The sequence below is a fragment of the Carassius auratus genome, chromosome 4 (genome assembly GCF_003368295.1).
Source record: "Carassius auratus strain Wakin chromosome 4, ASM336829v1, whole genome shotgun sequence".
Lineage (NCBI taxonomy): Eukaryota > Metazoa > Chordata > Actinopteri > Cypriniformes > Cyprinidae > Carassius > Carassius auratus.
The window spans coordinates 13653861-13669489 of record NC_039246.1 but is presented as its reverse complement, the minus strand read 5'-3'; the positions used below and the strand labels follow the sequence as shown (position 1 = coordinate 13669489).

The 15629-nt window shown below is 33.9% G+C and overlaps 1 protein-coding gene across 21 annotated transcripts in view; it reads right to left on the bottom strand.

The window, feature by feature from the left end:
* Positions 1–15629, bottom strand: part of LOC113059362 (pleckstrin homology domain-containing family A member 5-like) — a 143545-nt gene that overhangs the window by 1996 nt on the left and 125920 nt on the right. For 8 of the 21 annotated variants that reach the window (XM_026227824.1, XM_026227868.1, XM_026227841.1 and 5 more), the window contains 16 exons: positions 14611–14664; positions 13248–13328; positions 9979–10044; positions 8414–8494; positions 8183–8332; positions 7998–8099; positions 7775–7883; positions 6609–6652; positions 6323–6457; positions 4836–4959; positions 4646–4761; positions 3574–3777; positions 2534–2683; positions 1619–1728; positions 1398–1549; positions 267–389 (listed from right to left, as the gene is read on the bottom strand). In XM_026227824.1, the coding sequence (XP_026083609.1) occupies positions 283–389; positions 1398–1549; positions 1619–1728; positions 2534–2683; positions 3574–3777; positions 4646–4761; positions 4836–4959; positions 6323–6457; positions 6609–6652; positions 7775–7883; positions 7998–8099; positions 8183–8332; positions 8414–8494; positions 9979–10044; positions 13248–13328; positions 14611–14664 (1785 nt within the window). In that variant the 3' untranslated portion in view covers positions 267–282. The remainder of the gene's footprint in view (positions 1–266; positions 390–1397; positions 1550–1618; positions 1729–2533; positions 2684–3573; positions 3778–4645; positions 4762–4835; positions 4960–6322; positions 6458–6608; positions 6653–7774; positions 7884–7997; positions 8100–8182; positions 8333–8413; positions 8495–9978; positions 10045–13247; positions 13329–14610; positions 14665–15629) is intronic. The other 13 variants (XM_026227855.1, XM_026227887.1, XM_026227861.1 and 10 more) reach the window with 9 other exon arrangements.

Here is a 15629-nt window from a genome sequence, read left to right as displayed (position 1 = left end):
AGCTTTATGCTCACCGAGACTCTATGAAGCTAATGAACTCTAGTTAGGAGGCTAATTTCTGCTTAATTTGAGAGAATGCTTCATTTTCCACCGAGAACAGACAGATTATCACACACACACACACACACGCTTGTGTTTATGATGCATTAAAACCCCTCAGAAACTGGTTTTATGAGCAGAGTCATTACAAACACATAAGGAGAGATTCAAACAAACACTGTAACTTCTGTGAAGTGAGTCAGACTGTGTGTGTGTGTGTGTCTTACTCGTCCGTCTCTCCGCTCACACACACATGAAGTGCGATCCGTCCGTCAGCTGTGGGGGGGAGGGGGGAGGTGGGGGAGAGGAGGAGGAGCTTGGAGATTGGGGCGGAGTCGACAGACTGCTCACTGAAAAACCCACAGTGCATGCAGACAGACACACACACACACACACAGAGAGAGAGACAGACAGACAGACAGACACACACAGCTGGTTAATCACGTTGAAGCAGGGCATTAAATAAAGACTTCTTTTGGATTCTATCAAATGACTCTTTTGAACTGATTCTTTTTAGTGAATCAAAAATATGTAGTAGTCATTTTTAATGTATTTTTTGCAAAAATCAAATTCACTAAAAAAAAATATGAAAACACAGGTTAAGTGTTCCAGCTTCATGTGCAAAGAATTATATTTAAAATGTTAAATAGCTCTATGAATATATAATGAAATAACTAAATGAATATGTAAGTTACAAATATATAGACGTTTAAATATATACATATATAAATATAGAGTTAATTTATATAATTAAATAAATAAATAAACAAATAAATATACAAATTAATATATTATTCACTAATATCAAATTCAATAAAAAAAAAAAACAATTTCAGGTGCAGAGTTAACAAAATATAATACATTAATTAGAATAAATTGTTACTCTATAGATATTTAAATTAATAAATATTCATATATTAATAAAGATACACATATACATACACACACATATATATATATATATATATATATATATATATATATATATATATATATATATATATAAATAAATGAACATAAATATACAAATTAGTGTATCATTAATTAAAATCAAATTCACAAAACAGTTATAAAACACTCGAATACACAACTGTTTGTATCAGCTTGAGGTGAGTTAAATAATTTTTTTAATTTCAATATTTAAATATATATATATATATATATTAATTTAAATATTAAAAGTACTCTAATATATAACATATAAATCAATATAGAAGTAAAAATAACATTTAAATGAATGAAGAATCTCTATATAGTGTAATATGTGAACAAACATATCAATTCATAAATCTACAAGTGAATATATTCTAAAGGAAGAGGTTTGGAATCTAAAAGGTGTCAGTGTTTCAGACACACACCTGACATCAGTGTGCTGTGTTTGCTGTTGCTCAGATCATACGACACGTCCTGCTCTTGACTGGAGGGCTTCTCCTCCTCCTCCTCCTCGTCTTCCTCTTCCTCCTCCTCGTCTTCCTCTGTGCCCACACGCACCATGACGGCCGTCTGTAAGCTGACACACACAGCGGAGAGCGCTCAGTCCTGAGTGAGTGAGTGTGTGTGTGTGTGAAGCGGTCTGTACCTGTTCTGAGTGGCCAGAGTCCTGCTGTACTCCAGTGGACTGGTGTGTCTGGGCTCTGATTGGTCCTCGTTCTCTTTAATGGAGGCCGATCGGGACACGGCCGCTGTCTCCTGAGCACAAACACAAACACCTTCAGTCTTCACTGCTCCCTCAATCACCACTGAGGCATAGTTACATATATAAATGTATAAATAATATAATAATTCATGTAAGGGTGGTCACGATAAAAGTGGCATTAATAGTTCACCATTCTTGATCCCAGTTTTAATGCCAATGCAATATCAAAAATAATAATAATAAATATAATATAAAGCTTGACCTAACCCAACCAGAATATTTATTATATATATATATATATATATATATATATATATATATATATATATATATATATATATATATATATATATATATATATATATAATAAATTGCTTTTATGACCATGATCAACAGTTTCTTTCAGCAGGGTTATTTTAATATCATTAAGACACTACTATGTATTTTTATTCATAGCTTTAATTAATTTGTTATATTTTCCATTTTAATTTTACAATTTTGTTGTACACCTTTGACATTTTTATTTTCATACTTTTTATGTTTATTTTATAATTGTTTTTAGCATTCCCATAAAGTTTTTATCATTATTTCAGTTTTAGTTACTGTATCTTGCTACATAAAGGTAAAGTATATAAAACTTAGCAACTGGCTGGAATAAAAAAAAATAAATAAAAAAAAATAATAATAATAAAAAAAAAAAAAAAAAAAATATATATATATATATATATATATATATATATATATATATATATTTCTCTATTTATACATTTTGCAAATATTTATGTATTTAAATTATTTGATGTAATTATTACTAGATATTAATATCATACTTCAGGTTTTTCGTGTATGAGTATGCACCTTGTTCTCCAAGCTGTCACTCCCAGATTCCTCATGGTCCGTGTTCCTGCAGTTGTCTTCTGCATCAGTGGGTTTGGTGGTCAGCTGTGGCTGCTCCTCAGGCGACGTGTCCTGCTCGTCTGGAGAGATCACCGGGCTCTTCTTACGCGTCTGAGGGAACAGGAGAGGAAGCGATGGAGACGTTCACAGACGTCCAATCTAATGCCTAGCAGAAAGACTGCAAAGTGGAGCACTGTGGGAATCATCATCATCATCATCATCATCAGCACAGTGACTCATGAACCGGACAGAACAGGTTTAAGAGAGGAAGAGCCTTCATGATGGGAATGTGACACGGATGCTCCGTTACTGATGTATGTGTTCCTGTGGCTCAGTGGTAGAGCATTGTGTTAGCAGCACAAGGTTCTGGGTTCAATTCCCAGGGAGCACATGTTAGGTAAAACCTGATAGTCTGAATGCACTGTAAGTCGCTTTGGGTAAAGCGTCTGCTAAATGCATAAATGTAAATGTAATGTAAATGTAATTCAGGTCCTGTGGTAGTCTGAGCTGTTTCACTCATGTGAGACATTTATAAACCTCAGATGATAGTCAACTAACAGACACAAGGTTTACTGTCTCATATTTCTGTGTACAAGGTAAAAACATAACACTACATACACTATTTAGCAAAAGTACTCTTCTAATAAATACTTTAGTCATTTCCATGAGCACAGATCTGAATGTTTAAGCATGTAATGATATTCTAGAGAACTGTGTGCTGCTACTTTTATAGCATCAGTTGAACAGGACCCTTTTTTTTGTTTTATCTGTGACTTTAAATGCAGACCTCGAGCCAAGAACTCATCACAAAACACTAGTGACTTGTACATGCACTATATGGAACTGAAAAGACACTTCCAAAACTGTTGCAACACACATGGAAAAACTATTTTTAAATGCATGAATTATGTTTCCGTATCTTTTCTGTTCTAAAGAAGGGGGCATATAGTGAATCCCATGTTTGAAGAGCAGAAACGGGAAGCTGGCGAGTGTATCTGTACCTGTAGGGTGTAGTAGAGGTTGTCTTTGGTGAAGGAGAGGCTGCGGGACAGCGATCCGTCCTCTCGTCTTCGTTCACGCAGCGCCCCCTGCTGGTGTCTCCTGATGCGCTCCATCTGCTCCTCCACACTCATGCGTGTCCGGCCCACCTCCACAGCGCTGCTCATGTGATCCACCGCACTGCGCGGACGCTCCTGCGGCTGGGACTACACACACACACACACACACATACACACACATTACACTGTATATACATACATAAATACAGATGTATACTTCACAAATGTTAATATGAAATAAGAAGCAAGAACAATATATTAAACAAACAAAATGTGTATATTATATATATATATATATATGCATAAACAAATACATGCATATTAAACAAATATTCATGTGAAATACTAAAATTCTATTTTAGGCGAAACTATTTTTTATGTATAATCAAATATTTTTATATAATATAGTATTTCCATTAATATTGTATATATATGTGTGCGTGTGTTTTTTTTTTATTAAATTAAAATGTAAATAAATTAAATGTATATATATATATATATATATATATATATATATATATATATATATATATATATACACACACACACATACACACACACACACACACAATTTAATACATTTAATAATATGAAATGTATACATATATATAAACTGGATGCATTTGGATGTATTTTAGATTATATATTTATATATTAGCTAAATATTACAAAAACGAGTACAAAAAACTATATAATAAATAATATTAAAATATATTATTAAAACTAATATTATATAAAATGATCAAGTATTAACTTTAAATAAAATGTTATTATATATATGCATTAATATATTATATTACCATTTATTAAAATGTACACGATTATACAAATTAACTTAAATTATGTACAAAATAAATAAAATGATACAAATGATAACTAAAGCTAAAGTCATGTCATCAGCGCAGGATATTGTTGTTTCACATGTTTATTCGTCTCTTCTAAGCCAAATCTATCCAAACATTTGTCAAACACAGTTCAGTTTCTACATTACATACAGAATAAACGGCATCCTTACTGTTCTGGGATCAGGTTTCTTGCTCTTCCTCAAGGTGACATAAGAGGCGATGGTGGAGGATTCAGGCATGGGTGATTTGGTCCTGGGACTGACCACTCCGACGGGGTACACGACACCTGACAGACAGGAACACCGTTAGGACTTCAAGTGATAAACAGAGATAGGAGTGAGAGAAAGAGTTGTTTGACACCTTTGGTGACGCCGAGTGGCTCTTTCTCTGCCGTCTGCTCAGATTTGTCTTCGCCGTTGCTCTCGTCGACTTCGGCTACGGTGGTGAGCTCCGGCTCGCTCTTATACAGTCTGTAATCAGGCCCCTGCGAGCAGAGATCTCACCGGTTTACACATGATTTACCAGACGAGACGCACACATTCTGCTGGCATCACGTGAAGGTTATGATCACGGGTTACATATTAAAATGGGAATCAAAAAACAAAGGATGAGCTAATGCTGCGGATCTACTGGATGTGTTACAGGAAGAGCTCAAGGGTGAACGTTTGAAAAAACCAAGAGGTTAAAAAGCAAAAAAAAACACTTGAAATAAAACCAAGACGACCCAAATGACTTTTTGAAAAAGGAGGAAAACATTTTTTAACATGAATATTCTGCACAAAATGAAAACGGTAAACTATTTCTTTATTAAACAAATAAATGGCACCATACAAGCCTGTAGTGATATGAGGATGAGTGAATAATGACAAAAATTGCTTTTTTAGGGTGAAATATTCCTCCAAAAGCTGGTATATCTAAAGAGTAGGTGACTGATATAATGCATCATTTATGAAATGTAATATTTCTAATAGTCTAAATAAAATATAAATAATATGAATTTAAATTAGACATTTTTAATGGTTGCTCTTATTAACACTGAATAACCTAAAGTATAGGTAGTGGTTATATTTTTTTATGTATTTATTTATTTGTTAAAGTTAATTTATAGGTGGTCAGTATTGATTTATAATAAAATGGGGGGTAAATCAGTCAGAAATTGTGTATGGTGTTGTGAAAAAGTGAAAGAAATCAGGCAAAAATTATTCATAATGGTCAACAATTTATAGGTGGTCAGTCAAAATAAAATAAATAAATAAAAAACTGTCAGAAGTTAAAGTTAATGATTTAAAATTATATACAGGTGGTCAGAAGTACTCAACATCAAAAAAATCTGAAAAATTAAAAAAGGGCTGAAATTATTTAAAATGATAATATATGGGTGGTTAGTAAAAAAAAAAAAAAAAAAACACACACATTTGAATTGTTTACAGTGTAAAAGTGGTCAGGATAAATTTATTACGTAATAATTAGACAAATTTTTTTTTTTCAGAAATTATGTTTTTTTTTTCAAAAACATTTGGAAAGAAATCAGGCTGACATTTTTTAAGATGTTAAATAATATAAAGCTGCTCAGTAAAAATTAATACATAAAAAAAAAAAAAACTGTTTATGACGTTAAATGATGTATAGGTGGTCATGAAAAATAAATCAATAAACAAGTAAATACACTCCGGCAGAATTAACTGAATATCCACTGATGAGGCTGAGATAACGGGGATGCTTCTCAGATCTCAGAATAGCAGATATATTCTTCTATCGCTAACAAACACGATCTGATCTCAGAGGCGATGGTGATGTGTTAATGAAGATGGGATGGGGTGGGCGAGGGGGTCACAGCTGCGTCTTACGCTGTGGGTGCCGTTGCGCTGGGCGTTCTTGCGGTCCTCGGGCCGGTGAGGGGTTGTGCGGGGCGCGTGAGGAGGCCGGTCTCCCCCCTCATACGAGTACGGGAGAGGAGGACGAGGAGGCACTGAGTCTGACTCCTACACACAACCCAGAGTCACGCCAACAACCAACCAATCACAGCAGCACAATACAGCTCAACTCCTGCTGAGGATCCTTAGTGTGTGTGTGTGTGTGCGTTTACACAATTACACAAACATCATCACCATGAGGTCGGGGATAATCACTTACTTCACTTTTATGCAGGTTTGACAGAGGGTTTGCGCCAGGAAAACCTACAAATACAGAAGAAGGAGGGTCAAATCTGTATGAATGCACGGTTGCTAGTGTTGCTTTTGTTAACGGGAATGAAAACTACGGATTCAGTTAATTTAAATAAAGCTGGAATTAAATAATAAATAAATATTAGAAGAAAAAACTTGAATGTTAAATTGAAAAAATAAATTCAAGGTAAAGTGTGATATAAAAAATGAACAGACGTAAGTGAAAATAAATAATACAATTTAATTAAACTTAAATTAAATAAAAAAATTAAAATGTTATAACAGTAATACTATAACAGTATATAAATAATATTAAAATAAATAATAATAATGGTTTAATCGCCAGTTATTATTGGCAAACTGAACAACAAATCTAATTAATATCTAAATAAATCTTAAAATGTATGAGATGTATGATTTGAAATAAGAATTTTCGAAGTATAATTATAGAATTATAAAATGAAAAATTGTCAAAAAAAAGGTTTTGTTTGAGGTATTATTGGAAAGTATTGTAAAGATAAATTTTCATGGCAAGATGTATTAAAATAAATTTAAAAATGATGAATGTATATATTTAAACTTTAAATTTTAAAGTATAAATCTAAACAGAACTAAATTATTAAATGGAAATGGGAAACGGTTTAAAATGGTATAGTTTTTGTCTGGTGTTATTATTGAGAATTACAGTAAATATTTTTTTTTTATGTTGAAAAAAAAAAAGATTCAAACTAATTTTAAGTAGTGCATGAAAATTTACAGATTTAAAAATACACATTAAAGCATACAACTAAATATAGAATTATAAAATGGAAATAGGAAAAAGTTGTTAAAATATTTTTGTCTTGTGTTATTGCAAATTACTAATGAACAAAAATGTGCATGAAAGATAAATTAATAAATAATACAAATATATACATATATATATATATATATATATATATATATATATAGAGAGAGAGAGAGAGAGAGAGAGAGAGAGGGTATAAAATTGTAAAATAAATCTTGCTGAGGCAAATAAAAACATTGTCTGAACAAGTAGAATCTGAAACAAAGTGTCAGAAGTGTTGCTCATGTCTGTTAGTGACGTGTTGTTGATTATGGGAGTGTGTTTGTGTGTTATTCTTGTTCTCTCACTGGGTTCTGTGTTTCTCTTGGGTTTGTTCTTATTCAGCGCCTCCATCACATCCTGAATCCTCCACAACTCCTTCTGGATCTGCACGTGTTTTTGGCTGGGCGGCTCCGTCTGTGCGCACACACACAATATATTATACACAATACACCTAGAATATATTAAGATCTGTGCTCATGGAAATGACTAAAGTATTTATTACTGCTAGTATTCAATCACACATGTCACCTGTGGGCTCCCGAGGGCCTCGAGCTGCTCCAGCAGGTTTGTTTTGGCCAATGTGGCGTCCGCCTCCAGCCGATCGTACTCCCTCCAGCTCCGCTCCAGCTCCTGTCAGCAGCACAGCATTATGGGTGAGCGACTGAGAGCGTGTAGCATTGCATGAATCAAAGCAAATGTAAGGAGGGCCGTACAGCGCTGACACGCGACAGCTCTCTGCAGGTGCTGAGCAGGCCGCTCTGCAGGACGTCCCGCTGCTGGATGACGCTCTGCACCGCCGCGGGGTCTTCAGCACTCATCTCGATCTCCTGACTGGCCGACAGCAAGGCCGTCTCCAGCGTGTGCTGCAAACACACACATGCACGAGCGAGTGAGACGGCTGAGACGAGCACCTGCCAGACGCTCAGGAGAGACGTGTTTGTTACCTTCTCTCTGTGGAGCTGCTGCAGTTTTTCTGCGTGATTTCTCACCACTTTATCCTGCTCACATAGTCGACTCAACTTCGCCTGGAACGGAACAAATACACACCGATAATGGGTAAGTTTCAGTGTACAACGAATGTGAGTGTGTTAAATGGAATGAAGAACAATTATACCAGAATTAGGGAAAAATCTTTTAAAATAAATTGTTTAATTTTATTTCAATTTTAAATAAAATACCCATATATATATTATATGTTATTTTTTTTTATTAAGAAATACACATTAAAGAATCCTCCACAACTCACATCCTGAATATATATATGATAATATGATAATGAAAAATGTGAATGTGAGGTCATAAAAATGGCTTGTAGAATAATTATCATTACACAAAAATCAAAACAAATCAAATGAAAATCGAATTGAATCGAATCAAATCAGATCAAATGGAATGGAATCTAATCAAATGGAATGGAATGGAATCAAATGGAATGGAATCAAATGGAATGGAATGGAATTGAATCAAATGGAATGGAATGGAATTGAATCAAATGGAATGGAATGGAATCAAATGGAATGGAATTGAATCGAATCGAATGGAATTGAATCAAATGGAATGGAATGGAATCAAATGGAATGGAATGGAATCTAAACAAATGGAATGGAATCAAATGGAATGGAATGGAATCTAAACAAATGGAATGGAATCAAATGGAATGGAATCGAATCGAATCAAATGGAATTGAAGGGAATGGAATGGAATCAAATGGAATGGAATCAAATCAAATGGAATGGAAGGGAATGGAATCGAAACAAATGGAATGGAATCAAATGGAATGGAATCGAATCGAATCAAATGGAATGGAAGGGAACGGAATTAAATCAAATGGAATGGAATCAAATCAAATGGAATGGAAGGGAATGGAATCAAATGAAATCCCAGTCTTTCCTTCCTGTAGTCATACGAAACATCAAAATGTAAAAACAATACCAATAATTATACCAGAATAATGTATTTCAGCAGCATGAAAAGCTTTAAATGACATGCACAGCAGTATTTATTTTTAGTTTGCTCTTAGACTTCAGTAAGTTTTATGATTCCATATTTAGTTCATATTCCATAAATTAATGATAAATTAATGATCACCCACTAACTACTATAATACATCTTGACGACTATTCAACAGCATTTTTAACTTGGCAAAGATTTAAATAATAAATAAATAAAAATGGGATAGAAAAATCCTATTTGAAAAGCTGTTAAAAAGTTATTTTAGAAATATCTACATTTTAAAATATGAATTACAGAATTTAATGTTTAAACTAAATTTAAATTTATAATATCTTCTTTTTAAATTTGCCAATTAGCCTGAAAAATAGTTTAATCGTTTGCAGTTTTTATGTTTAATAATTCTTGCTTCAGGTTTCATATTTCAAGATTCACTCCTAATGATAAACTGCTGTAAATAACTCTTTTTGTCTTCTTTTTTTATGTTTAACAGAAGCACCGACTCAAATAATATTTATCTCAATGTAATCATCATCAACAATCATTCAAGTCAGCTTACATCGATGTCCAGCTCCTCGGGTCTGTATAAGAAGGTGTTTTCTCTGTACTCTTCAGAACTCATCTGCTGCAATGAGAGCAAATAATGTAAGATATGTCAAGCATTATATAACAGATCCTAGAAAAGCGAGGATTACAGCTTTGAGAGCTTGTACATGAAGCGATGGAGCAAGCGTCATGAGTCTGTGTACAGTCGATTTACTACTGCTATACGTGCAACTCATCAATAATGAAGGCAAAAACAAATGTAGACTTTAAATAATGAACTTTTTTGCAACAGTAACTTCAGTAAACCCTCTAACACTTGCAGCTGGTGTACTATAAATGTGTTGTACTGTGCAGCAGGGATCTTCATATACAGTCACAATATATACAACAGCACTGGGACTGACACCAACCACACAATCCACACGAAACATGCAAACTCCATCCTAAAAGTTCGGAGGAAGCTGTCATTTTTCTGACCCCATTTATGATATTTTCCTAAGACTTCACTTCAAATCTTTATGCATTATGAAAGGCATTCATAATGTTTGTTATAATGCATTATATATTTTCATAAATAATTGTAAACTGTTAAAATGCATTAGAATATTTGCCGATCTCTTGTTACATCTAAAAATAGTTGTTACTATTTAATGCATAATTATTGCATTAAAATACTTTTACATTGCATCAAATACAAACGCTTGAGGTTAATTTATTTTATTTCTATATTTCTAAATGAAAATATTTCAACACCATTTTTTTTCAGTGCATTTATGAAATATTCTTCAGATTGGGCAGCTAAACTAATTATCTAATGACTAGGCCTTTGTAAGAAATATGAATGCATCTTGAATATTTTATGTACAAAATCAGTATTTTCAATGCTACTATGGAAACTATGATAAAATAATGGCTAAATAATTGTATTTTCATTAGCAATTTTAATAAAAATATTGGAAAATAGTACCATCTGATAATCCAGTAAATTCTTAATTTAAACTTTAAGTCTTATTTTGATATGCATTATATATAAAGGCTTCAAATAAATCTCAAGTAATGTGTTATTGATGATTTTTTAAGACTTAGTATCTTTGAATTAAATATATGTTGGTTTAGAGGCGTTTGGATATAAGTACTAGAAAACAGTCCAAAAACACGGAGTAAGAATGTTTTTTTTTTTTTTTTTTTGCAGCGCACAGACACTCATTCACACTATCATCCTACAACCGGATGAGTTTCTGTAGATATGAATCATCTCATCACGGAAATAAAGCTGCTTCAGCACCATCTGGTGTGCTAAAAACAGAATAAATAAATAAATAAATCACTACACTGTTAACAGCGCTCGTGTCGTACACGTTCACATCTGCTACGGGACACCAGAGGCACACAAACGCAGAGTTTGAACCACAATTTTAAAGAAAAGAATTCATCAATTTGAAAGTATTGCGTGCTGGAAACTACGGGAGGATTCAGGAGGTCGGTCTGCTGCAGTAGATGTTCCCTACAGGTAATTACCATCCCCTCGGTTAGTGTGACTTATGAAAACCCGAAAGCCCTCAGAGGTCTGGCAATGGCCTGAGCTGATCACACTCCACAGGATCTCTGAGATTTCAAGTGCACTTACGAAAACAACTGGAGACTCAAGACACGACCATCCAGTGTATAAACTAGCTAGCTTCATCAAACAGTGAGAATAACTGTCTGATGGAAGCAACTAAATGCTATTTATCTGTTGCAAATGAAATCTAACTGCAGCAGTTGCATGCCTAGTAAAGTAATAATGCATACTTTGGATGTTTTTTGATTAAAGGTGCCATAGAATGAATTGATACAATATTTTTAATTGTTTTCTGAAGTCCCCAGAGTGTGTATGTGAAGTTTTCTCTCAAAATAGCCCACAGATAATTTTTTATAGCTTGTTGAAATTGCCACTTTTTCCCGGGACATTTCCGCTGAAAATAAAAGTTAAACAACGTGTCCTCAGCGGTCTATGGAGACTCCTATGTTCATTGGTGCATCCCAACACAAAACACTGTTAATGGCTCTTTGGTGCTGACATTGTATCTCCAGCAGCTACAGCAAGAGAACAGTAATGTCGGACCGCTGCTTCCCCCTCAGGGCTGTGTATATGCTAATAGGGCAGAGACCGTCACAAAAAGGTGGGCTGGCTAGTAAGATACATTTACGGAAACATTAATTTGTTAACTTGTAATTTAAGGCTACTAAAATTATTATTACATACAAAATAACTATATTTACATAAGTTTAATTTAAAAATGTATTGGCCGGTTTAAATTTTTCTCACATGTAAAACTGTATTTTGCACTATTTTTTAATTTATGAATTTAGCAGACGCTTTTATCCAAAGCGGTTTACAGTGCATTCAGACTAACACTTTTTACCTAACATGTGTTCCCTGGGAATTGAACCCACAACCTTTTGCGCTGCTAACACAATGCTCTACCACTGAGCCACAGGGACATTTTTTAATAAAACTATTGGTGCATGTAACAGTCAAATTATTATTATTATTATTATTATTTTAGTATAGTTTCACTTAAATCAGCATAGTCCCATTGTCGTAAGGACAACAATTAAGGTTTATTAAATATCTTCCATTGCAAAAAAAATTGATTTAATGGCCAATAAATCCTTATTTCACTCTGAATTGTTTGTTTGCAACATGACTGACTTCACGCAGAACAGCCAATGCTTACTGAACAATTTGCATGGCATCATGGGATTTCTGGTTACTGAAGGCCCGTTCACACCAACAATAATTATTTTTAATGTTGCTTTAAATACATGAGTAGTAATCTGATAATGATTAAACTAATATTGTTCATCTGTGTCATTAACGTTTTAGTCATGACTTCTCTATTCTTATAAAATGATTGCTAAAACTTAATACTTAGAGTTTTATCTGATGTGAATGGGCCTTTAAAGCTCATAAAAGCAGGGCAATGCTTGTCTTTTGGAGGTGTCAAAAGGCTTGGTAAACCACACTGGACTCCAGTCACACATGAAAGCCGGCGTGATGGATGGAGCCATTGCTAATGAACGGCACATTAGCACCAGCAGCTGGGATTCACACGAAACGATCAAGCCATGCCAATACCAGTTCCACTTTCAACAAGAAAACAACAACAAGGAGAGCCAATGGGATGTGCTGGAGCGAAACCGACACAGGATGGGGCAGTGAGGGGGTGGAGCTTCAACAAAGAGGCGGGGCCATGACATAAAAGGGGAGGAGCATGACCGTGTGTTCCAAGACCTTACTTGCTGGTACAGTTGTGGCCTTGGTGCAGAGTTCTCAATCATAGTGTGAATCATGAAGATTACTGGCTCATTCTCCTTCATCTAGTGCACGAGGAGGAGGAGGAGTAACAGGAATTATCAAAAAAAACTGTTTTTACAGCTTTTGAGTCTAACAGATATCACATGTCTGCTGTACTTATGCATTTTTCCTTTTCGCTGTTGCAGAATAATGACTGTGTGCACTTCAGTAACGCAACACAATGTTAAAAGACAATAAATGGTTCCTGTCAAAGAAGATTTGTTGGATAGTGCTATTCTGAGTTGACCATTTTCAAAAAAGGTCAGTGGAGACAAAAGCTTAACTTAAAATATCAAACTGTCCACCAAGATATGTTTATTCAGAGATGCACTTCATAATAATAATAATAATAATAATAAAAATGCTGCATTAGTGTTACTTACTATGTAAGAATTACAGGAAAACTGCAACAGTCTGGTTTGCTATATATATATATATATATATATATATATATATATATATATATATATATATATATATATATATATATATATATATATATATATATATATATATATATATATATATATATACATAAATATAAATATTAAATTCTAAATATAATTATATTATGAAAATCTAATAATAAAAGCTCATTTGAAATTGTAAAATATACTATAATATTAAAATAAATAACTAATAAGATAACATAGCACAGAGAAAAATCTCTAAATAAATAAATATAAATCTTATTTATAATTTATATAACAATTATTAAACTGCATTCGCGAAAAATAAAATAAAATACAATTATTAAACTCAATCTTAAAATTAAAAGAAATGTTGCCTTTGCAACTAGAATAAGCTAAATAAATAAAATGACAAACTAAATAAAAATATCTAAAAAAATTATTAAACTTTAAGAGTAATTTCTAAGCAATTATATATATAATGTTTTATTGGATGAGTTGTTCATTCCATCCGTTACTGAATACTTGTCTACATATTCATTTTGTCAATTCTTAGAGCTGTTACACATGAAATGTAGCTCAAAAATAGACAAGTTACTGCTGTGATCTGTTAGTTCAATGAAAAATACAATGCTTTCACAGCAGGCTACCACTGAGAATTGAGCCTGAAAAACTAAAAAAATACAAATGAACCCGGCTCATGGTTTGTTGCTAAAAATGCTTTGAATGAACTGCTATTTTAAGAGACACCATCTGCATTCAACAGAACTTCAACAGAACAAAGAACTGCAGCAGATGCACTGTGGGCCGTTTGATCTGAGCTGTAATAAAAGTACAGGAGACAGAGAAATAAGACAATGAGAAACAGGAAGTGAGAAACAGGAAAGGCCCTCACCTGGCTGTCCAAGTACATGAGATTCCTCTGTAGGTGATGGGAAAGGATTTCACTCTAGAGACGGCAAGAGAAAGAAGATGAGAGGAGAGCAGTGAGAAAACCATAGATGTGGGCTTCAAAGCAGGGGAAGTGCAAAAGAAAAAGTCAAAGTCAACAACTGCAACTCCACTTTCTCCTCAAGTTCATCATGCACTTTTATAAGCCAGACACCAAGCTGAAGAGCAAATCAGAAATGAGCTTCTTGCACATAAAGGGTCCACCAAAGAAAACATCTTGCTATCAAAAGAGGATTGCAAACAGAAACACAACTTCTGCAGATCATGTTCCTCAAACTGTGTCAGAAGCATGCAGCAGCCGCACAAAACATGATCCAAACCTACAGGACTGGAGGGATTTCACATCCTCGTGGAAAGGAGGAGACGTTTCTCCAAACAGCGGCTCAAAAGTTTGGAATAGTTCAGATTTATCAAATAAAGGCTCAGCAAGTTTGCATTTACTTGATCAACAATACAGTAAAATCATGAAACATTATTACAATTTAAAATAACTTTCTATTATTTTTTTTAAATGCAATTTGACATGATCCTTCAGAAATCGGTCTGGTAAGTTGATTTCCTGCTCAACTAATGCTTAATATTTTTGTGACATAAATGTTTTGTTTTGTTTTTAAAAACAGCAATATTAATTTTAACTAGATAAAAAAGTTCGTCAAGACAAACTTTAAGTTGGCTTGAGAAAGCCTGGCCAGTTTAAAAAGTTTAAAATTAAATTTTAAGTTAAGTTAAAAAGTTTGTTAATTGCTATGCAGTTGCTAGGGTACCCGGAGTGGTTGCTAAGGTGTTGCCGTACAGTTACTAGGGAACCCATAGTGGTTGCTAGGGTGTTGCAATGTGGTTGCTAGGGTACCCTGAGTGGTTGCTAGGGTGTTGCCATGTGGTTGCTAGGGTACCCTGAGTGGTTGCTAGGGTGTTGCTATGCGGTTGCTAGGGTCCCACTGAGTGGTTGCTAGGGAGTTGCTA